Source organism: Macrotis lagotis, chromosome 2 (genome assembly GCF_037893015.1).
Source record: "Macrotis lagotis isolate mMagLag1 chromosome 2, bilby.v1.9.chrom.fasta, whole genome shotgun sequence".
Classification (NCBI taxonomy): Eukaryota; Metazoa; Chordata; class Mammalia; order Peramelemorphia; family Peramelidae; genus Macrotis; species Macrotis lagotis.
The window spans coordinates 296,522,123-296,545,476 of record NC_133659.1 but is presented as its reverse complement, the minus strand read 5'-3'; the positions used below and the strand labels follow the sequence as shown (position 1 = coordinate 296,545,476).

The 23,354-nt window shown below is 35.2% G+C and overlaps 1 protein-coding gene across 5 annotated transcripts in view; it reads right to left on the bottom strand.

The window, feature by feature from the left end:
• ACSS3 (acyl-CoA synthetase short chain family member 3) overlaps nt 1-23,354 on the bottom strand; it is a 276,057-nt gene that overhangs the window by 83,136 nt on the left and 169,567 nt on the right. For all 5 annotated transcript variants that reach the window (XM_074226517.1, XM_074226518.1, XM_074226521.1 and 2 more), the window contains one exon: nt 9,544-9,647. In XM_074226517.1, the coding sequence (XP_074082618.1) occupies nt 9,544-9,647 (104 nt within the window). The remainder of the gene's footprint in view (nt 1-9,543; nt 9,648-23,354) is intronic.

Sequence of the window (23,354 nt, the reverse complement as noted above, 5' to 3'; positions counted from 1 at the left end):
ATTCTGTTCTCAATTTCAAACCACAAGCATAATAAAACTGCAGTCTAAGAGTGTGGCTATTAATGAAATAAAAATGGTTGTTTGTCACAAGAAATCTATCCATGAGATTACAAATTACAATTGGGTTATAAAAACAACCTGGTTTTATAAACACATATTGACTAGAGTGTTTCCAAGTCACATAGTTTAATCAATTTTTATTTACACATTTTAGTTATGAAGTGGGTTCTGCTGATTATTACAAATTACCTATGCCACTTAATTTTTAAATATTTCATTTATACTTTCATGCATGTGCACACATGCCCCAAAGGTAATTGGACAGAACCATAGATTTCAATGGTATTCGGAATTCTTGTAATGCTAAAACCCCTTCTACTCTCAATATTACCTAGAGACTTTAAAGAGGTACTTGGGACATTGAACATTTTAACATTTGTCCAGGGCCATAAACAGGATGGTGATGGGAAAAGGTTAACAAATGGTTTTCCTAAAAAAATTCACAGCATATTTTCAAAATTTAATCTGCATTATTATCTTCTCCATTACTTTCTTAAATCTAGAAATCAAGAAACAATATCTCAAGTTCTTATTTGTAGCCTTTACTGATTTCTGAGGTATTAATGCTCACAACAAAAAAATAAAAATAGGTTCTATAAGGCAGACATAACCTGGTTACAGTGCACCCCTGGACAGATAGACAGTATAGAGAGATTAAAGAAATGCAAACCCAGTCGGTTGTCTAGGTACTATGCAATAAACACTGTTGGAAATATGTAGGCAATCTATCTATCTATCTATCTTATCTATCTATGCATCTATCTATATATATCTAAATATATTTATTTATATCTATCTATCTATCTATCTATCTATCTATCTATCTATCTATCTATCTATCTATCTATCCCTGCATGCATAGATATATCTAGGCAGATATATAGGCAGATAAACAGACACATATCTATATACATGTATATAATATGTATGTGTGATCATATACACTCACACACAACCACATGTATATAACATGTGTGTAAGCATATACGAATATATTCATGTTTTTGAATAGTTTTAAAGAAGATGCCATCTATCAGTGTTATAAAGAGTTTTATCACCAAAAGAGTTCCAGAAACCAGTGAAATCTCAGGCTCTGTTCCATTGGCTTTTTATATGAGGCATGTGCCTATATCTGCATATATATATATATATAATATACATATATATACACAAATTCATATATACATGCATTTCCTAAATACAAATCTATATAATGTATATTCATAGAGACATATATACAAACAAACATATATAAGGTCACTGACCACTGATTGGCAAGGAGCTTCCTCTATCAATATCAGAATAAAAATCAAATTCAAAATCAGCACCTGTTCTATAAGGCATAATTTTAGATTTTATTTCAGGAGTAATGATTGTTTTTAGGGACATTTGAATGATTTTCTCAGAGACAGACAGAACTAGTTTGCATGGCAGATGGATTGTGAATGCAGGTTTTCCTGGTTCTGGGTTCTGGATTCATAGCACCTTGCTGTTCCTATGGACACACACACACACCCTCAACAAAACAACAACAAAATTGAGTCTTTTAAAAAAAATCTTATTTCATTGCTTCATGACTTTTCTCTTAGTTAAACAATACAAACTTGCATCTATTCAAGTCAACAGGTAAGCTTCCTGAGCACCTACTAAGCACCAGATTAAAAAACAGTCTTTGATCTCAGGGAGCTTACATTCTGATGGAGAAGACAACATGCAAACAAGCCTATACATACATGATTCATACAAGGGAAACTGGAAACTCCTTCAGAGGGAGAGGAATCCAGGAAAAACATTTTCTCCTTCCAAAATTCTGGTGTATGACCTTGGGCAAATGACTTAACCCCATTGCCTTACCAAAAAAAAAAACCAAGGAAAAATAAAATTCTGGTGTGTTTGTGAGCTCCCTTGTATGACCATCTGAAGAAGCACCAAATACTATAAAAGGAGTAAGAAAAGTAAGAGTCTGATGAGGGGAAAAAAAACCCCACTGTTTCCCACAATAATGAGAACCTATTCAAACCTGATTAATGCACCATTACACCGACATAGTACAGCTATTAATTCTCTCTGAACAATACATTAGAGAAATATCGCAAAATCACATGAAATCCAGCACCCACTGGAGACCTCATATGTTTGTTTCTTAAGCTTCAGTAAGTCCTTTGGAAACCCCAATGCATTCACTGCCTGCATCTGAACTTGCTGTTATATCTAAAGATATTGGAGAATGTAATTTTATTTACTTCGGTTTACCTTTGACAAACTTGAATATAGATCCAGTATAAAAGGATTACCACAAACTTTCTGGGGTCACAGTCTTTCCCCTTCATTCAATTTGAAGGGAGGCTATTAAAGGGTAAGGCAGTTAGATGGCACAGTGGAATCAGGAAGACCTGAGTTCAAATCCAGACTGAGCTACTTAATAGCTGAATAATTCTGAGCAAGTTACCTACTCTATTTGCCTTGGCTTCCTCACCTATAAGCTGAACTGGAGAAGGAAATGGCAAGCCACGCCAATATCTTTGCCAGAAAATGTCCATATGTGGTCACAAAGAGATAAAATTGAACAACAACATTAAAGAATAAGTGTTTTCTCTCTTTTCATATTCAGGAAGGCCCAAATCCTCTGTATAAAAAGGACATACTTTAAGAAATAAATTCTCAAAAGCAAAAAGAAAAAAAAAGAAATGTATTCTGTTTTAGGGGTCTCAATCTTGAGTTTGCAATTCTTTTAAATTTTTTTTTCTTTTTAGTTTGTAATTCTGTAAATTTCCACTAAAATCATTTTAACTTTGTAACTTCTATCCATCCCATGTTCAACATTACTCTGTCCATGTCATTTATAAATAAACAATTTCAAGTTCAAAATTCACCAAATAAATTTCAGATTCAAAAATCACAGATTGCTTTTGTCCTCTGCAAATAAAGCTAGAAGGCTAATGGGGTGGCTTCAATCTGATGGCTATGGAAAACTAAAGACAATAAAGGGGCCTTGAAGAAAGGAAAAGGACCATTGTTTGAGGGCGAGTGGAATTATACTGAAACAAGAAAAAGGTCACAGGAACTGAAAGGAATCCATAAAGGAGACCAACTAGCCCAACATTACTGCATAGATTAAGAAACCGAGGACTAAAATAAAAAAGACTTGAATTTAATCATACATATAAGTGTGAAAGAAAAGAACTGAATGCAGGCTCCCTTATTACAGAATTAGTATTTTTGGTTTTTATGTTTTGTTTTGCTCTTTTGCTTTCCCATTATTTCATGCTTCTTTTTTTACAGCTGTTCCTGTTGTCTTCCAAGAAGAAAAATCTTTGGATAGGAAAAGAAAAAAGGAAAATACTAACATGGATTAAAACCCATGATCTCCTGATAAGGAGCTCAGAAGAGGATATGTAGCTATCTTTGATAAGTTTAAATCACCTGTGTAGATAAACTACATCTGAATGTACTGAATGGATTGGCAGATGTGATTATTAAGCCACTGACAATGACCTTAGAGGCTCTTGGAGAAATGGGGAGGAACACTGGAGAATGAAGGGCAAACATATTGATTTATTTTTAAATGAAAGAAATTATAGTCTGCAAACTATAAGCTCAATGAGTTTGACTTCAATTCCTTGAAGGTGGTGGGGAAGTGGGGGATCTAGAAGATATTATACCAATGATTAGTAAAACATCTAGAAAAGATGAGAGGAAGGAGGAAGAAAGGAGGAAAAGAAGGAGGCTGAAGTGGGAGAGAGAGAGAGAGAGAGAGGAGAAAAAAAGGATAAACTAAAGAATCATGATGAATAGTTTGATATCAAATTGGAAGGGGGGGTCTCAGGTGAAACACTTAGGAATCTGTATTTGATTTTGTGCTATTTCCAGCTTTTGCCAATAGCATCATTGGCTGCTAACAAAAGCTGAGCCAGATTGTCAACACACTGGATGACAAAGGCATTAATTCTAAAACATCTGGACAGGAATGAAGTAGGCCAAATCAATAGAATGAAATATGATCAAAAATAATGTTCTACATTAAGATTAAAAAAGAATAACTTCCAAACGACAAGATTTGGAAGAACTTTCCATGAAAATATCTGGGGACTGCAGTTTGCTTCAAGTTCAATGACCCAACAATGTGAAAGAGATTCCAAAAATACTATCTCAGCATTAGGTATCCAAAACATATTGGTCCCTCACTATTTTTTCAGGTTAGGCTGCACCTGGACTATGTTGTTGAGTCTTAAGAATTACATTTTGAGTGGGGGGGGAAGGCAGAATGAAGAGGCCAAAAGACAACAAGAATAGCTAAAGACTTAAAGCTATGTGAAAATTAGTTTAAGATGTAGTGGTATTTAGCTTAAAAAAACAGAAAATTTGTGTGGGCTAGGAGAAGGGTCTTCAAGAAGCTAACAATCTGTTAGGCAAAAAAGGGGTTAGATATGTTCCATTTGGGGCAGCTAGGTGGTGCAGTATATAAGAGTACCAGCCTGGAGTCAGAATGATTTATCCTCTTGAGTTCAAATCTGGCTTCAAACTTATTAGCAGTTGACCCTGAGCAAATCACTTAACCCTGTTTTTCTCGGTTTCTCCATCTCTCAAATATTTGCAATGGCAAATTCAGTATCTCTGCCAAGAAAACCCCCAAATAGAGTAATAAATGGTTGGATATAACTGAAAATGAATGAACAATAAATAACAGAAGTATTCCATTTGGCTACAGAAAGCAGGCTGAGAGCAATGGGTTCCAAGATACCATTATGAGTTGGTGCAAGGAAACCTTCCTACCAATCAGAGCTGTCCAAAAGTGGAATGAATTCTCTGGGGAAATAGTGGATTCCTCCTCATTGAATGTGTTTCGGCAAAGATTAGATAATCATTTTTTTTTTTTGAGGATGTTAAAAAGAAGACTTTCTATTTAGGGATGGGGTGTACTACATATCCTCTGAAATCCTTGCACTTCTATTATTCTTTCTGAAACAAACCTCCCTTGTCCTCACCCATTCAACATATAAACATCCAGGAGATTAGAAAGACTCGTCTACTAGGGCATGAAATTAAGTATGTTAGCAAAGAATATGGAGAAAGCAAAGTGGTACTTGGAAACCAATAGATCAAACTTTGAACATTTCTATTTATAATTAGCTTCTGTTTACTTTTGTTAAACAGATTTGATTTTAATAATAAAGCTAACAAACCAAATTAACAGAATTAACAGAATATATCTGTATTCACAACCCAGGTCTTTATGGATTTATGATATAAAATGGATGACATAATTGAGGGGGCTAAAAGTAACCAAATGTCTAAGTTTCACTTTAGTTATTGAGATAATGAAGGACAAAATAGTTCCTAGAACTTGGGTTCCTTCTAATATAACAAAAAGTTTTACCCAAAGATATTGCTGAACACCAAGACCTAAAAAACAACAAACCCCAAAACTTTTTCATACTAAAGCTAAATGGATCAGGGTACATACCTATGAATATACTCACACACCATTAATGAGTTCTTAAAAATAAGGACAGAAAAGCTAAGTATGCTATTTACAGTCTGTCAAGTTTCTCTGGGAAAAAAAGCCTTTTTTAGGGCTATCTTACTAAGAAAGTAGGCCACTGCTTCTAAAGAAGGTAAATAAGCCTGAAAAGTTTGGGTAATGAGACAAACTTCAAAGTAATTAGGAACTAATCAATGTAACTATTTAGATCATCAGGTTAATGATTATAATTCATCTTGATAGTGGGGGCAGTTAGATGGTGAATAGCTTGCCAGGTCTGGAATCAGGAAAACTCATCTTCCAAAGTTTAAATCTGGCCTCAGTACTTCCAAGCTGTATGACACTGAGCAAGTCACTTAATCCTGACTTAGTTTCCTCATCTGTAAAATGAGTTGGAGAAGGAAATGGTAAATCATTCCAGTATCTATGCCAAGAAAATCCCAAATGGTGGTCCCAAAGAGTCGAACATGACTAAAAATGACTAAATAACAAAGGCCTGGATATAACACATTAAAACAATTTTCGTACAACTACCACATCAGGCAAGTAGAGCAAACATGACTATTCCCATTTTGTATACAAGGAAAATAAAAGTCCATGGACATAAGAGATTCATTCATAAGAGTGTTGATGAGTCCTGAATATGGGGTTTGATCCCAAATTTCCAGAATCCAAATCCAGAATTCCTTTACTAAACCATACTTAATCTCAAACTAAGGTATGGATGAGGAAATGAATAAGGGAGAAGCCCAGAAATTACAAATTTCAAGCAATGTGGAAAGAGAATGACTCTGGAGTGAGAGGACCTGGATTCAAATCTTGTCTGTGATGTTTGGCAAATCATTGGATATCTGTGGACCTCAGTTTCCTAATCTGTACAATGAGAAAGCTGAAATGGATAATCTCTGAATTTCCTCCCACCTAAAAATTGATGATTCTAAGACCATAGTTGATGACAGATTTAGGAGAAAGGCTCTACATCCCCCAATAGAGAAGGAAAGGAAAATCCCAAATTATCTAGTTTATCACTCTTTTTACAAATAAGGATACTGAAGTTCAGAAAACTAGATATAACTTGTTTGAAGTCACAAAGCCAGTCCTTTGACTTGAAATCAGTGCTAGAGCTCTACCTCAGTTTTCTCCTAGTTAATGATTAGGATTAGGGCTGGGGTTCCCAGGGTGAAGCCATGTGGATGAACATTCTACCAAATAGGATCAGCCTAATGAATAGACCCTGAGATAGTTAGCTGGACTAGTCTTTGAACAAGCCAGATTAGAGTGGGTCACCACCAAAATTTCGCCACTTTATTTCAGTCATAGCAAGTCACAAAAATGAGCTACTTTTTTATATGAACTGATGCAAAGTAAATTAAGCAGAACCAGGAGAACACTGCACTCAACATTAGTAACAATCAACTATGAATGATTTCACTCTTCTCAGCAATATAAAGATTCAAGACAATTCCAAAGGACTCATGACGAAGAATTCTGCTCACATCCAGGGGAAAAACTAATAGAGTCTGAATGCAGATCAAAGCACACTTTTTTCATTTTCTTTCTTTTTTTTTGTTTTGGTCCATTTCTTCTTTTTCAGTGACTATTAGGGAAATACATTTGGCAGGATTACACATGTATAATCTACATCAAATTATTTACTATCTTAGGGAGGCGTAAGGGGAGTAAAGGAGGGAGAAAAAAATTGGAACTCAAAAAAGAATTTAAATGAATGTTAAAGTTGTCTTACATATAATGAGAAAAAATAAAACAGTATTAAACTGAGCTACTAAAGCATCAACATGAATGAGGTGCATTGTTGCACAGTATACATATACTGTTGAAACTCAAAGTCCCTTGAAGTATATGATATAACTACAAAACAATTCAAGAATCCTCACTGTACTAGGCAATGGGAATTCTGTCTCACTCCTGTGATTTCATGGATATAGGCCTATCCCAGTGATGAAGTGTCTTCTCCCACTACAGATCAGAAATCCATTTTGAAATGTGATGTCTTAGAGAGTTGCCTGGGAGTTGGAGAGGAAAATTGACTTGTTCAGGGACATATAGTCAATAGATGTCAGAAGCAAAACATAAATTAAGGTCATCCTGACTCTGAGGTCATTTTTGAATTGATTACTGAACATTTTGGTGAGGATACAAAGACAAATATATCTGAATCAGAAATTGCCCTCAAGGAGTGCGTGTTCTGTTGATGGTGGGTGTTGCTCTTCTTACTTGGAGAGAACCAAAATGACATTACTAAGTTAGGGTCAATCTGCTTGTCATTGTCAATCACAATGTGCGTGTCAATGTTCCACTGGGACTGATCAAATCAATAGTATAAATATTAATACATAAGACTGTGAAATACAGACTAAGTGCTGCAGGAATTTGGAGAAGAGAATGATCAATGGCGGGGGGGTGTATGTAGTAGATAATATACAAGACTTGGCATCAGGAAAACTCATCTTCCTAATTTCAAATCTGACTTTAGACACTTACTAGCTATGTGACCCTGGGAACGTCACTTAATCTTTTTTGCTTATTTTCCTCATCTGCAAGATGAGCTGAGGAAGGAAATAGCAAACCACTCCATTATCTCTACCAAGAAAACCCCCAAATCAGGTCTTAATGAGTTGGATACAATTGAAAAAACATTTGAACACTAGAAAGTTATCATGAAGTAGGGAAAGGTAGTGTAATGGAAAGAGACATCAGAGGAAATGGGTTTGTACTATCTGTGCTGTTACTTGTCCAAAGACCAATGGACTAATCCTTTGCCTTTTCTGGGTATTATTTTGCTCATCTGTACAAATGTAGGTACTCTCCAGGGTCCCTTCCAAATCCAGGTTCAATGGCTGAAAAATGGAATCATTGAAACAACAAGATGCAAGAAAGAAATCAACAATTGAAAAATGAGAATGTAAGATTTGGGTAATGAGCATGGGAAAATAGTGACCTAGTCAAGGGGAAAATTGGATTTACATGACAAGAAGAAGAAATAAAGATTCAATCTGAAAAAAGCAAAGGGTCTATGGTACAGATGGAGTAGGGGTAGGGAATTATCTTAGATATATTACCTGGGACTAGATTGTAAAGAGATATGAATCCTACGATGAGGATAAAAATAAATAAAAAATTAAAATTAAAAAGTATTGGTTTAGAATGAAGTAGTGTTTGAATCTACCATTTTATCCTTAAGCAAATTACATATCCTTATTTGGTCTCAATTTCCTTATCTGTAAATATGGGGGAAAGCCTAGATGTTCATGCCACATGGTATGTACTTAATAAATGTCTGTTGACAATTATAAAGCATTTTGAAAACATTAAAGTGCTACAAAAATTCAATTATCATCATCATCATCATCTTCATTGGCCAACTAGGTAATACAGTGGATAGAAGGCCAGCACTGGAGGCAAGAAGACCCAAGCTCAAATCAGCTTTCAGACACTTCCTAGCTGTGTGACTTTGGGCAAGTCATTAAATCTCATTTGCCTCAGTTTCCCCTTCTGAAAATGGAAAAGGCAATGGCAAATATTCTAGGATCTTTACTAAGAAAACCCCAAATGAAGTCATGAAGAGCAACTGAAATGAATGAACAACAGCAAAAATCATCATCATCATTATCATTATTATACTAGACTGACTTCCCATAGTGAAGATAAAACCAGATACATGATGATAAACACAAATAGAAACAGCAAGATGGGAAAAATAAAGATGAATTAGAGATATAGTTCAGATGAATGATTACTGACACAAGACACAAGAAGCTAAGAAGGAATTAAAAATCACCTTAAATTTTCAAGTTTAGGGAACCAAGATGATAGAAAAAGAGCAGGAACAGAAGCAGGGAAGAATAAGAATATTACATGGTTCTCTATCTTTTGCAATTTATTAATTATTTCTGGGACCTTAGTTGATATCCATTTTTTGCATTTCCTTAATTCTTTTTATTTTTTATTAAGAATTCAGTTTATATTTGAAAACTGCTCACCTGTTTGCCACCAGTGGTCCAAGACAGGGACTCTGAAAACATTTTTGGACCACTCCAGTGTCTCCACATCACAGTGTTCACCAGCCACAAATAAAGTTTTGAACCTGAATTGAAGAGGGAGGCATATTTTAAATTTTCCTTGCAAATACCTTTTTTTTTTTAAAAAAAATAATAGCATAGCTTCCTTATAACAATGTATCCAGGGGACAATACCCATCACCAACTTGATTATATTGGGATATCTATACATGATCACATATAAGAAAGTGGGTATGATTTCAGTCACAAAATGATGGAGACGGTGGGATGTGTGAATTAACAGCTGGTTTGAAACCAAGAAGTTTTAGGATCAAGTCTCTCTTCTGACAAATCCTGGCTGAGTAGGGCCCTGGATAAGTCACAAACTCTTTGTTCTTAAGGCAAGTAAATTCCTTAAAGTTGTAGAGGAGGTGCTACTTTGCATTGTTTAAAGCCATTTCCTCATCCAGGAGTTCCCAATATCATTGAAATTACCAGTCCCTTCCTTGTCCCCAAACTAAAAATAGAGGATATGAAAATATTTCTTGTTATGCACTGGAAGAAAACCATTATAGGATTGTAGAGGTAGAGACTGAAGTGAAGTTAGAGATCATGAATCTGACTCCCTCATTTTACAATGAGAAAACTGAGGCTGAGAGGGTGCCTAAGGTCCCAAAGCCGGCGCAGCAGATTTTGCACCTGGGGTCTTTTAACTGCTGACCTACATAATTTGACTTTTAAATTAAATAGATGGCATCTTACAGAATTCACAAATGTCAAAACATGTCCTCTTTACTTTGACAATCAATAAGATGAATTTAGTTCTAGGTTTTACTTTTGTGCTCCACTCGGGGGTATTTTAGGACTCCATTTAAGCATCTGCCTAAATATTTGCAAAGAAATGTTGGTAATGACTTAGAGCTTCTCCATATTCCCCCAAGATGTACACTTTCTGACGCAACATCATTCCTGCCCTCCAATTCCTAAGGCATGCATAGAAGAGTCAGTCAGCCAAAGAATCACATTCACCATGAGTTCCACTTTTGAAAAATATCATTTACATAAACAAGCCAACATTAAGGGGAAGCTCCAATACACTGTTAATAGAGTTATTAGTTGATATAACTGCCCTAGGAAACACTTTTTCATTATCAAGTGACAAATATTTATTAAGTGCCTACTATATGTTAGTCACTGAGAATATAAGGACAAAAAATAATAGTTTCTCTGTTCAAAGATTTTTCATTTCAGTATCAATAAATGTTTAAGTATCTACTGTGTACAAGTAACTGGACTAAGTACTAGGTATATATATAAAAAAAGAGAAAAAAAAAGAAAAAAGGAAAAAAAGGCAGGATTTTAATGGGGGGGGGGGAGGAACTGAATAAACATTAAAAAGAAACTGAAAAGTTAAAGGTGGAGTGGTTGTACCCAGCAGGCAGTACAGGAGGACCATTTGGATTATTTGCATTTTTTATATATGAGATGATCCTGCTTCCAAATTGGTGCCTCTTTCCCACCAAGAATGCTTTAACTTACCACCTCTTCTGTCCATTGACTTCCAAAACATCCATTAGACCTAGGATTCAGTGCTACCTGAATATAGGCCTACCAGTGGTACAGATGCTTGAAAGAACACAGAGTTTATTTTTTTTGTGATTCTTCCAAATTTCTTCCCACAGGTCTGTGAATCAATACATCAATATGCCTGTATTCCATAAATTAAGATTAAAAGGGAAACAAGAAAAAAATATTCCCAGAAAGTCTCTCTAATAAGGTTCTCAGATTCATCTCTCAAGATTAATAAGCAATGGATTCAAATAAGAAAACAGCAATTCCTGAATTAATAAAGGGATAGGAACAGAAAATTCTCAAGGGAAAGACCAAGACTTATCAATAGTCATATGAAAACATGATTCAAATCATTACTAGAAAAAGGCAAATTAAAACAATTATGACCTTCAACATCACACCCTGTAACTTTTCCACTTCCCATCATGTGTTGACTTCCCTCAAGCTTCTTGAGGTCAGAGACTATTTATTTTTTTTTTATTCCTTACATTTAACACAGTGCCTAAAACATTATTATTATATACCTCTATCATCCATCCATCTATCTATCTGTCTGTCTGTCTATTTATCTATCACCTGTCTTTGTCTCTCAATCTCTATCACCAATCTCTCTCTCCTCCATCTATCCATTCATCTTCTGTCTATTATCTATCAATCTATCAACTATCTTTGTCCTCCATCGTTCATGTATCTACTATCTATGATGTATCATTCTATCACTCTCCATTGCTTTCTTTCCCTTCCCATCTGTTTCCCTTCATCTTCCTTTCCTCCTACCCTATCAATAGAAGTTTTCTTAGAGAAGATTCTCATTCAAATATGAATTGGAAGATAAATAACCTTTAATGTCTCTTCAAGCTCAATTGCTATAGTCTTACTATAATGACTAGATTTACAATAATTACAACCCCCCCCCCAAACAAAACCTATGGAAGAAACAAAGAAGCCCATGTAAAAGGTGATACAGAAAAGCAAACATCCAAACAGTACATGTTTAATAAGAGAAGGATACAAAACAAATCAGGGAAAATGACAATTCCCCTGTCCCCCCCTCCCAAAAAAAAAGGAATCAGAGAAGTTAATAAGCCAGGCATAGCTGGTTTTGTATAAAAAAATAGATACAGTGACCAAATCCTCCTGGATTTATCTAGCACACTCTGTTTTTTCAGAAAAGAACACATCCTTTGCAAAAGATCATCATTTATCAGTCCTTATTTTTTTGTTCATAATGCTTTGTCATTGTGGAAATAAGAGAAAACTCTATATAGGTTAAATAGGAAGAAAAAAATCATTAAAGTAACCTGATAATGTGAGGAATGCAAGGTGACTGAAAAATGATGACTGTAATAGCAAATGATCTTCTAATTTCAACTATCATTAAGCAATTATACAGCAAACATTTATTAGGCACCTACTGGGTACCATGGGCTCACTATGAAGGGTGTTGAAGATACAAAAGTAAGAGTAAAAAAAAATCTTTCTTCTGAAGGAACTTAGAGTCAATTGGAGAAGACAGTTTGTATGTAAAGTATAAACAAAGTGTACATACAGTAATTACAGGGGACGGCACCAATAGCTTCTAGATGGTGAAAGGAATCAGAAAAGACTTCATTCAGAAGCTACCACATGAGTTAAAAGGAGCAAAAATGGGGAGGGTAGATATCACAGTAAGGAGGAATAGCCAATGCTTAAGCACACAAGTGGGAACTGAAGTGTCCCATATGAAGAATGGTAAAAAGTCTAATTTTACTGGACCATAAAGTACATGAAGGGGAGGAATGTAACAAGGCTAGAATATTAGGGGCTAGATTATGAAGCTCATTAAAGGCAAAAATCATAGAGGTTATTTACATATCAGAGGACTGTTAACTTGGATATGAAAAAACTTCCTTATTTTCAATAATTTAACTGAAACTTAGAATTTCCCTGGATTATTTAAAAACAAAATTCAAATGGGGTCACTAAGAGTCAAACATGACTGAAATGACTAAAAAGTAATTATTACAGGGATGCTTAAATGCAATTAAATAGCTAACAGATTTGTGATGACTAAAAAGGTGATACTTAGAAGTCAATGGAATTCCTTGAGTGATGGGGGAAAAAAAAGATTGGCATATTGGGAAAATTCCTTCACCTGGAGTCAGGAAGACCTGAGTTCAAGTCCAGACTCACCTAAATGCTAGCTGTTGTGTTACCCTGGGAAAGTCACTTAGCCCTGATTTCCTCTCCCAAAAAAGTAGAAAGAAAAATTCCTTAGGCAACTGTGTAAAAAATACATATAAGGACATCAGAATGGAAAGTGTACTGTACTTTTTTTTAGGTTTTTGCAAGGCAAATGGGGTTAAGTGACTTGCCTAAAGCCACACAGCTAGGTAATTATTAAGTGTCTGAGACCAGATTTGAACTCAGGTACTCCTGACCCCAGGGCCGGTACTCTATCCACTGCTCCACTTGAAAGTACTACTGTACTTTCAAGACAGATCTGAAGATAGGAAAATGTCTTTATGTGTATGTGTATACACACATAAAATATATATGTATATACATGTATTCATCATATATATGTATATATCTACATACATATATATATATATATACATATATATATATATATATTTTGTGTGTATGGATGTGGAGGGGCAATGGAGAATGAGGAATGGGGAAGAAACAGATGCTTGAGTTGATTTTTTTAAATTCTGTTGTACAACAATTAGGTAGGGACATACTATTGGATGGCATGTTGGATGTAAAACCAGTCCCAGAGTCAGAAGACCTGAGTTCAAATTTGTCTTCAGACAATAATTAGTTGTGTGACCTGAGCAAGTCACTTAGCCTTGTTTGCTTCCATTTTCTCATCTGAAAAATGAGCTGGACAAGGAGATGGCAAACCAGTCCAGTATCTCTGCCAAGAAAAATTCAAATGGAGTCACAAAGAGTCAAACATGATTGAAATGACTAAAAAGGAACTATTACAGGGACACTTAGATGCAATTAAATAGCTAATAGATTTGTGATGACTAAAAAGGTTCAGACAATACGCAAATAACTGAGCAGAATAAAAAAAAATGTTCATTACCAATAGGTCACCCATAAAAGAATACATGGGGGGATATAAATGCTATAAAATGCATTTTATATTACTGAATATTTTAAAAGGAACTATATATACACACACAAAGATATACATATACATATTTCCTCTACTATGTATAATCAGGGAAGCATAGTGCTACCAGTTAAGGGATCATTATTTTTATTTTTTATCACTGTCACAATCTCACAGTAAGCCTTCCTTAACCCCTGTTAATTTCCCTTTCCCTTTCTTTTAACCATTTTCTATTTATACTGTACATAGCCTGCTTTGTATATATATTTTTTGAATGTTATCTCACCCATTAGATGATAAACTCCTTGAGGGCAGGGACTGTCTTTTACCTCTTTTTGTACCCCTCCTCCCAGCTTAGCACAGGAGGCTTTGCATAGAGTAGACACATAAAAATGTTTACTGAATGCATAAATGAAAGAATGACAAACTACCATTTGAAAAGTAGTCAGACTAAGGCAGAGTCCAATGGGACTTTCTGTTCCCTAGTCAATATATCACCTTTAAATCATAGTTTATCGGGGCGGCTAGGTGACATAGTGGATAAAGCACCAGCCCTGGAGTCAGGAGTACCTGGGTTCAAATCCGGTCTCAGACACTTAATAATTACCTAGCTATGTGGCCTTGGGCAAGCCACTAACCCCGTTCGCCTTGCAAAAAAAACCCCTAAAATATAAATCATAGCATATTGTTGAATGTATGATGGATGGATAATTCATTAGTGATGTTAGGTGGCACAGTGGATAGAGTGCTTGGGTTGGAATCAGGAAGATTCATCTTTGTGAGTTCAAACTGGACCTTAGATATTTAATTAGCTGTGTGACTCTGGGTAAATCACTTAACCTTGTTTGCCTCAGCTCAGTTTCCTCATCTGTTCAAATGAGTTGGAAATGGAAATGGCAAAAATTACTCAAGTACTTTTGCAAAAAAAAATGGTCAAGAAGGGTTGAATATGATGCCAACCACTGGACAACAAGTGACATCAATTTTGGGAAAATTTACTTTTCAAAAGTCCCTAACCCAAGGTCCATGAACATTTAAATTTTTTTCATAATAGCCTTTTGACATAATTGTTTCCTTTTGTAGTGCTGCATTTTATTTTGTAATTTTAATAGACATGATTCAGAGAAGAGCCCCTCAGATTTCACTAGGCTGCCAAAAAGGGCCAGGAGAGAAAAAAAAAAGTTTAAAAAAAAGATAGGTTTTCAACCTCTGTTTCTATCACATGAAGTTGCATTCTGAAACCAATGTCAAATATTTGCTAGTGGGTTTAGTTTCCATAAAACATTATCAGTAAGACTTTCTCAACTTATATAACCTAATACTAATAATACTTCTGTATAGAAGAGGACCACACTGAACAACCAGGTGATTTGGTGGCTTAAGCTGCACAATTATGTTTATTATAGTAAAGGGTATTGCTGTACAAGGTATCCTTGTGTACAACAGAATGTTTTCATTGATTGATAAGAAACAAGACTATTGAAGATGGTCTGGCAGTTGCAGGAGTCTCTTGGCCTTGGAATGATTTCACTCTGTGTATTAGTGAAGTATTACAGCACACCATCAGCACCAGGCAAACACCAGCATGCAATATCTGTAGACAAAATGAGATGACCCGATATATATCCTAACCTGTCTCTCCATTAACTAATCATTAGTTTGGCCTTTCCCCTTGGTCCTTGGTTTTCATGTAATCTACAATCAATAAAGAGCATTTTGGGTCAACTACTGTTTTTTTTACAATGAATATTGTAAATGCTTTGCTTGTATAGACCTTATGTAGGAAAGTTGAAAAATTAAGTCCCTTTATGATTAACCCTGGTAGCAAAGCACATTGTATCTAAAATAAATTTGGTAGAATATAAACTTCTTGAGGACAGGTATGTTTCTGTTTCCATTTGTCTTTTTGTATTTTGATTTCTTAGGACATAACAAATACTTACTGAATGTTTGTTGAATTTAACTCAATTTGATTATTATTTTCTAAATAAACAGAGGTCCTATAAAATGTTATATCTTCCACAGGTCCCTCCTCTTCTCTGACATAGTCACATCTCTATAGTGTAGACATTCATCACTTCATGCCTTTATATCATTTTCTACTGGTTGGTCTGTCTGTACGGAGTTTCTTCTCACTCTGGTCCCTCTTCCATTAGGTTTTCATCCTACAGGACAGGTCTGACCCTATCTCTTCACTTTCACAATGGTAGCCTTGCCACTGGGATTCCAATGACTTGGGAAGAAAGAAGGAGGTTGATGACTTTATACAACTCTGACTCACTTAAATTCAATTTATACACAAGTCAAGATATACCCTTTGATATCATTGTCCCTCTTCAAAATGAAGGACAAACAACAAGATCCAAGGGCTCCCCATTATCTCCCAGATCAAATATAAAATCTACTTTGGCTCTTAATAACCCACTTTCTTCCTAACTTTCCTACCTTCTTACTCTTCACTTCCCATTTTGTACTCTAGGATCCTGTGACAATGGTCATCTTGCTGTAGATTTTCACACCCAATACTCCATCCTTTCTCTCTGTGTTTCCCAATAGCTACCTCCATGTCTGAAATTCCTTATCTCTGGGTTCACACCCCATGGCTCCACACCCCCTTGCTGCAATAGGTCTTTCCTTGTCCCCCTCAAGGTCATTCTTTTCCATCCAAGATGAACTTTTCCTTTTTTTCAATTTTTCAATTTCAATTTTCCCTTTTTCTTGTACTGACTTATATATTTATTTGCATATTGTTTTCCTTACTAAAACATAAGTTCATTTAGAGAAGGAACTGTTCATACCTCCTCTCAATCTCCAATACTTAGGGCACTGTCTACCGTATGTTCATTCTTTTGTCATGTCTGACTCATCATGACACCATTTGGGATTTTCCTGGCAAAGATACTGATTTGTTATTTCCTTCTCCAGCTGATTTTACAGAGGAGGAAACTGAGGCAAACAGGGTTGGATTTCAACTTGGGAAGATGAGTTCTCCTGGCTCTCTATCCATGACACCACCTAACTGCCTAGCTACCAAATAGTGAGTAATTAATACATCCTTGTTTACTTAATTTGATATCTTGTCTTTAAATATTTCCAAGTAAAGGCATTCATGGCAATTTTTTTCAACTAAAATGGAAGCTATTTTTACAAAGAATTTCCAAAAATGAAATGTAGCTAATTTATGTTAAATACTCAATATAGCATTGCCTTTCAATAAACTTTCCCAGGAAAAGGAATCACCATCTGCTAAAACAAAGCTATGCAGCCAGTAAAATGATCTCATTCTAGCTTCACTCTTAAAAAAAAAAACCAAACTAATGGCTTTTACAATGATCAGCTGTTATATGTCTTCTACTGATTTACATTTTTAATGCCTTTTATATTGGCGTCAGTCATTCCCAGATCTATACCCTAATCTTCCATGATGGGAGTCTTTCTTTGCAACAAAGAAAAGCAGCTAAGTCAAGGAAGAAAAATGTCTCCCTCTGTTCTTTCCCCTCCTCCACAGAGTGAAGTGTTTCATGCTTTCTCAAACTTTCTCAAAACTATAACAATCTGAAACTATAACAATTTAACAATTCAAACCAAATTCAGTTCTGTAATTTGATTCTATAGAAAATCATTCCACTTTGTAAGCAAGGCAGTGTATGGTGGGGAGAAGGAATCTGAGGAGGCACAAAGAAACATAAAGGTGATTTATTATAATTATTGCACAGGATGTGGGATCAGAGAACCTGGATTCAAATTCTATCTCTGTCATTTATTATTAATATGATCTTAGTCAAGTATCTTCTTTTATACACACACACACACACACACACACACACACACACACATATATATATTTTTTTTTTTGCAAAGCAAATGAGGTTAAGTGGCTTGCCCAAGATCACACAGCTAGGTAATTATTAAGTGTCTGAGGCTGGATTTGAACCCAGGTGCTCCTGACTCCAGGGCTGGTGCTCTATCTACTGCACCACCTAGTCGCCCCCTTAGTCAAGTCTCTTAAACAACATAGGCATCATTTCTCTCATTTCTAAAAATAATTGATGTTCTAGAGGATTTCCTAGGTTCCTTCCAGCTCTATAACTGATTCTGATAGAGAAGATTCCCACTCAAGTATAGGTTGGACTATAGGACCTAAGAGGTCCCTTGAAGCTCGGAAATTGTATAATTCTAATTTCACACTATAAGCATAATTGTCCCCAAGGAATAAGAGCTATTTTCTTTTGCCATCTCCAAGGATACTGGCCCCATCAAATTCAAGTGAGAATAAGGAAGCTGTCACTCATCTAGTAATGCTTCTGAGAAGAGAGTCTAATCACCGCAGCTTGGCTAAAGAATGTGTTTATTTCCTGCAATCAGTGTAAGAATTTAAAGGAATTGATACTGAAACATTCAAAATTAACCTCAAGTGGTTGACATAATAGCATTTTCTTACTCATGTAATCATACTTCAACTAGTCATGTCCACTTCTTTGTGACTCCATTTTAGATTTTCTTGGCAAAGATACAGGGTTTGCCAATATCTTCTAAAATTCATTTTACAAATGAAGAAACTGAGGCAAATAGGGTTAAATGATTTGTCCACAGTCACACAGTAAGTGTCTGAACCTGGATTTGAGCTAAGAAAGATGAGTCTTCCTGACTGGAAGTTAGGAAGAAATAGGTTCAAATTCCACCTCAAATATCTCCTATACATTTGACCCTAAGAAGCCAACTTCTTTTAGAATCCATCTCTGCATCTATAAAATGGCATTACTAGCAGACACCTCACAAGGCTGTTATGAGAGATGTAAGTTTGGGGGCATATACACACATGCATGTGCATATACATGCAAATATAATATAGTTTATGTATATACATATATGTATATATAAATCTCTATATAAAACCTACAAATATATTATCTACATGTGTAATATATTACTGCTTATAAAATTTTCTTTGAATAGATATGTATTTGTGCATATATAATACTATGAAAATCTTAAAATACCACATATATAGAAACTATATTATGACATTATGAAATCACAAGTGCTGTCAATACTAATATATAAATCTATATAATAGTAAAAATAATAAATCTATAAATAATATCTATAACATAAAAAATTCAGCTGTTCAAGGATTACCATAACTATCAGACATTTTAAGAGGAAACTGTTAATAGAGTAAATAATGAAATGTCATAGAGATAGTCTAAAATGTCATAGACTATTGACATCCCTCAAGCTATGACCAGATGACCATAGGTAAGGGAGATTCCTGATTAGTTGTAGGTATTAGATGACTTTTCCAGGGGAAACTGATGATCAAGCATACTACACATCTCTTAATAGAAAAATGGTGAAGTTATGAAGTGAATAATAAGACAATGTATTTTTGTAATTGGTTAATGTGGAAACTAATTTTTTGTTCCCTGTGTATATCTGTTACAAGGGTTTTGGTGTTCTTTTCCTTCCCCTTATACATTGAAATATAGGACAAAGAATAACAGAAGGACGGAAGGACGGGAGGGAGAAAAGAAGGGAAGGAGAAAGGAAGGAAGGGAGAAAGGGAGGAAGGGAGGGAGGGAGAAAATAATGGAAGCAAGGAAAGAAAGGAAGACTAGGCAAGCAGGAAAACTTTGAAAGCTAAAAGTTGTTGGTAGAATATACCTAAAGAGGAAAGTAAGCTGCACACGGATAACATTTCCTTCACTATAATAAACTGTTTCTGACATTTTATTCAGCATTTATTAATAATATTTTTATTTATGATGTATCATTATATACATATTAATATTGAAATATTTTAAATGAAGGACTAGAATTATGAGCTAAAATGAAAACAAAACAAAACAGATAAGTCTCTTTGTGGGCTATTCTAACTCTAAAATTCTGTTATTCTACGACGTAAAGATATCATCAGAATTGGGAGGAGGGAACCAGTAATATAATTCAAATGATACAGAAAAAAGAACATATAAAATATAGAATTTTGGACTAATATGGAATTAGAAATGGTTGAAAATCTACCCCTGAAATGAAAAATATGAGCATACTTGCATAATAAACCCCAAAGCACCAGGCTTCTAAAGCCTCTTAAAAACTTATCTGATGAGAGAGAACTCAGCCAGTTTTGATTAAAAATTATGATGAGAACAAGTTCACATACTTCTCAAAATATTGAGGTCAAGATCTAGTCAAATTATGCTCTGGGTTGATTTGGAAAGACATATCTTTTGCATAAACTAAAAGATATTTAATCATTCTAAAAGGTTACACATTGATCCAAAGACTTTAGGTGACCCTAAAGAGGTTGCTGATTATGATTAATGTCAGATGTTGAATTCAATCTAATTCAGTTCATTAAATTCATACTACTATGAACCATTTAGTCTGTGGGATACAAAACTCAAAACTAAACAGATTTCCTGAGGAGAATCATTCTACTAAAGAGAAGAATATATGTACATATAAGTAAATTACAAAATGTAAAGATGTGATGATTGTTGGGCAGGAAGGAAATGTTAACAACTGGGTGTAAATCAAGAAAGACCTTGGAGGTAAGCTTTGAAGAAGATAGGGATTTCAACAGGAAAGGGTAAAGTTGGATTATACTTTAGACCTTGGCAACAATCTATACAAAGGTAGAAAATGGGACACCACATAGAAAGAAGAGCAAGTAGACCAGTTAGAACTGAGAATGTCTGTCTTATCATGGAGCAGATGACCTGGGGTCCTCTAAGGCTATGAAAGCTCTGGTGGGCTGATGACAAGCTAAGACTGTTGTCTAAGGACAAATCCAAGTACAGAGAGGCTCATCACTAGTAGGTCAGATACCTTGTGATGATTTATTTGACCCTGCCCACCCAACCCATCAAACTAAGAAAATCATTTTAAAGGCCCCAGCTCCCATGTTTCTGTTTTGACAATGGTGGAAGAGGAGAAAAGAAAATTGACAGTTACAAGAATCAAAGAATTTTCTACCATCTATAAACATGAAATTACATGCTAATTTCTGGATTATCACTGAACATGTGGATTTGTGCAATAGCTATCCAGTTATTTGGTGACTTAACACAGCACCCCCTCTCATATAGGTAATGCTTGTGTTTGTCATGGCACTACCTTACCTAATGTCATGGTCTTCAAAAATGGACAAATATAATAACAATGATAATAATAATAATAATTATTATTATCCAGTTGATGTCCTTGACTCAAATCTCTTGCCACTCTAGTCCACTCCTCACCCAGCCATCAAAGTGATTTTCTTAACTTGAAGTTCTGACCATGTCACACAAATGCCTTTCCCCTCAGTAACTTCCAGTGCCTCCCTATTACCTCCCTGATTAAAAATAAAATCCTATTTGGCTTTTAAAGTCCTTTCCAATTCTCTTACCTTTTATTCTTCTATTTACAGTGAGTACTCTCTATACTTTATAATGCAAAAACAGATTTGTTGCAGTTGATCAGTTGGATCTGACTCTTCCTGACTCCATTTGGGATTTCCTAAGCAAAGATACTGAAGCTATTTGCCTTTTCCATCTTAAGCTCTTTTCACAGATGAGAAAAGTGAGGCCAACAAGATTAAGTGACTTAACTAGTGTCAGTAGTTAAATTTTTTTGAACCTATTTTTCCTAATGCCAAATCAATTCAATATCAAAATACCTACATCATTATCTTAGTGACAGGGTAGAATAGGAAAAATAGGTTGAGTCATAAAAATAATGATTCTAATTGTCTTTAAGCATGTAATGAAATTGGTCATCCTGACTCCAGGACTGTCACTTCATACATGATTCCACCCAGCTGCATCAGTTGCAGAGGACTTCTTGCTATATATTGAACAAGATACTCTATCTCCTGATTTTCTCTATTCATTTGTGGTCTCTCATGCCAAGGTGGCTTTTTCACCTTGTATCTTTTTTGTATGCCTTTGAGTCTGGTATAGAATCCAACTTTCTGTAAGAAACTTCTCTTGCTTCCTCTTAATGCTAAGCCCTTCTCCCTGAAATTCCCTGCATTTTATTCTATGTATAGTATATATCTGTACAGATATTACTGAAGTAGAGGAAATAGTAAGAGAAATATGCTGATTTCCATCCCATTATTATCTAGCACCTCAACTCCTACAGAAATGTAAATGTCTTGGCTTCAATATAAATTGTTTTAGCTTCTTTTCCCAAATTCATTCCAGGACTAATCCCATGGTGGTAGGAATGCTGAGATGGTAGGAACGGATGCAACGCCTTTTACCAGGACAGAGATCATGTGTTGCTTCCCTATGTAAACCCTGCCTTTACTGATGGATGTTGTTATCGGCCTACTTGCAAATATCTTGCAGCTGTTCCTAATGTCTCTTCTCCAATGCTGCTCTCCCTTTTTATGCTACTTATAGAGGAGGTGGTGGCCGCGGCTTCTGCTGCTGCTGCTCCTTCTAACTGTCCTTTTGCTCATCTTCTCAGGGGATCAGCCCATTGTCTTTGCTCTCCCTCTCCCTCCTTTATCTTCTGCTAATCACAGAAATATGTAAATAAACTTTTTTTGCTCCTAAATAATTCTGGGCCGGAGTCAAGTCTTTTGTGAATTTCTCATTTGGTTGAACCTGAAACTAGACTACACCTTAAAATTTTTTAAAAAATATTTTAAATCTCATTTTAAACATCTTCATTGCTCATATATATATATATATATATATATTCAAAATATATTGTATATAATTATTTTTATGCTGCCTCCTCCATTAAACTGGGTGCTCCATGAGTACAGGAACTGTTTTTGCCTTTTTTCAGCCAAGTGCCTTGAATACAGAAGCCAATTAAGAAATGCTGTTGACATGGATTTCACTCCAGAGGTGACATTATTGTTTAGTGATCAATGAGTTAATATTTTATTAGAAGAACTGATCCATGTCAATATTGATGATCGTGGAAAAATTCAAGTGAAGTCAACAATCATACAGCACTTGTTACAAGCCAAGCACTGTACTAAGAGATAGGAAACCAGAAGACCAGAGTTACAGCTAAATGCACTCCTTGAAGAGGCAAACCAAGAACTTGGGAGAGTATATGACTCAACCTATTTTTTTTCTACGCTTCCTCACTAAGATATTACGTAAGT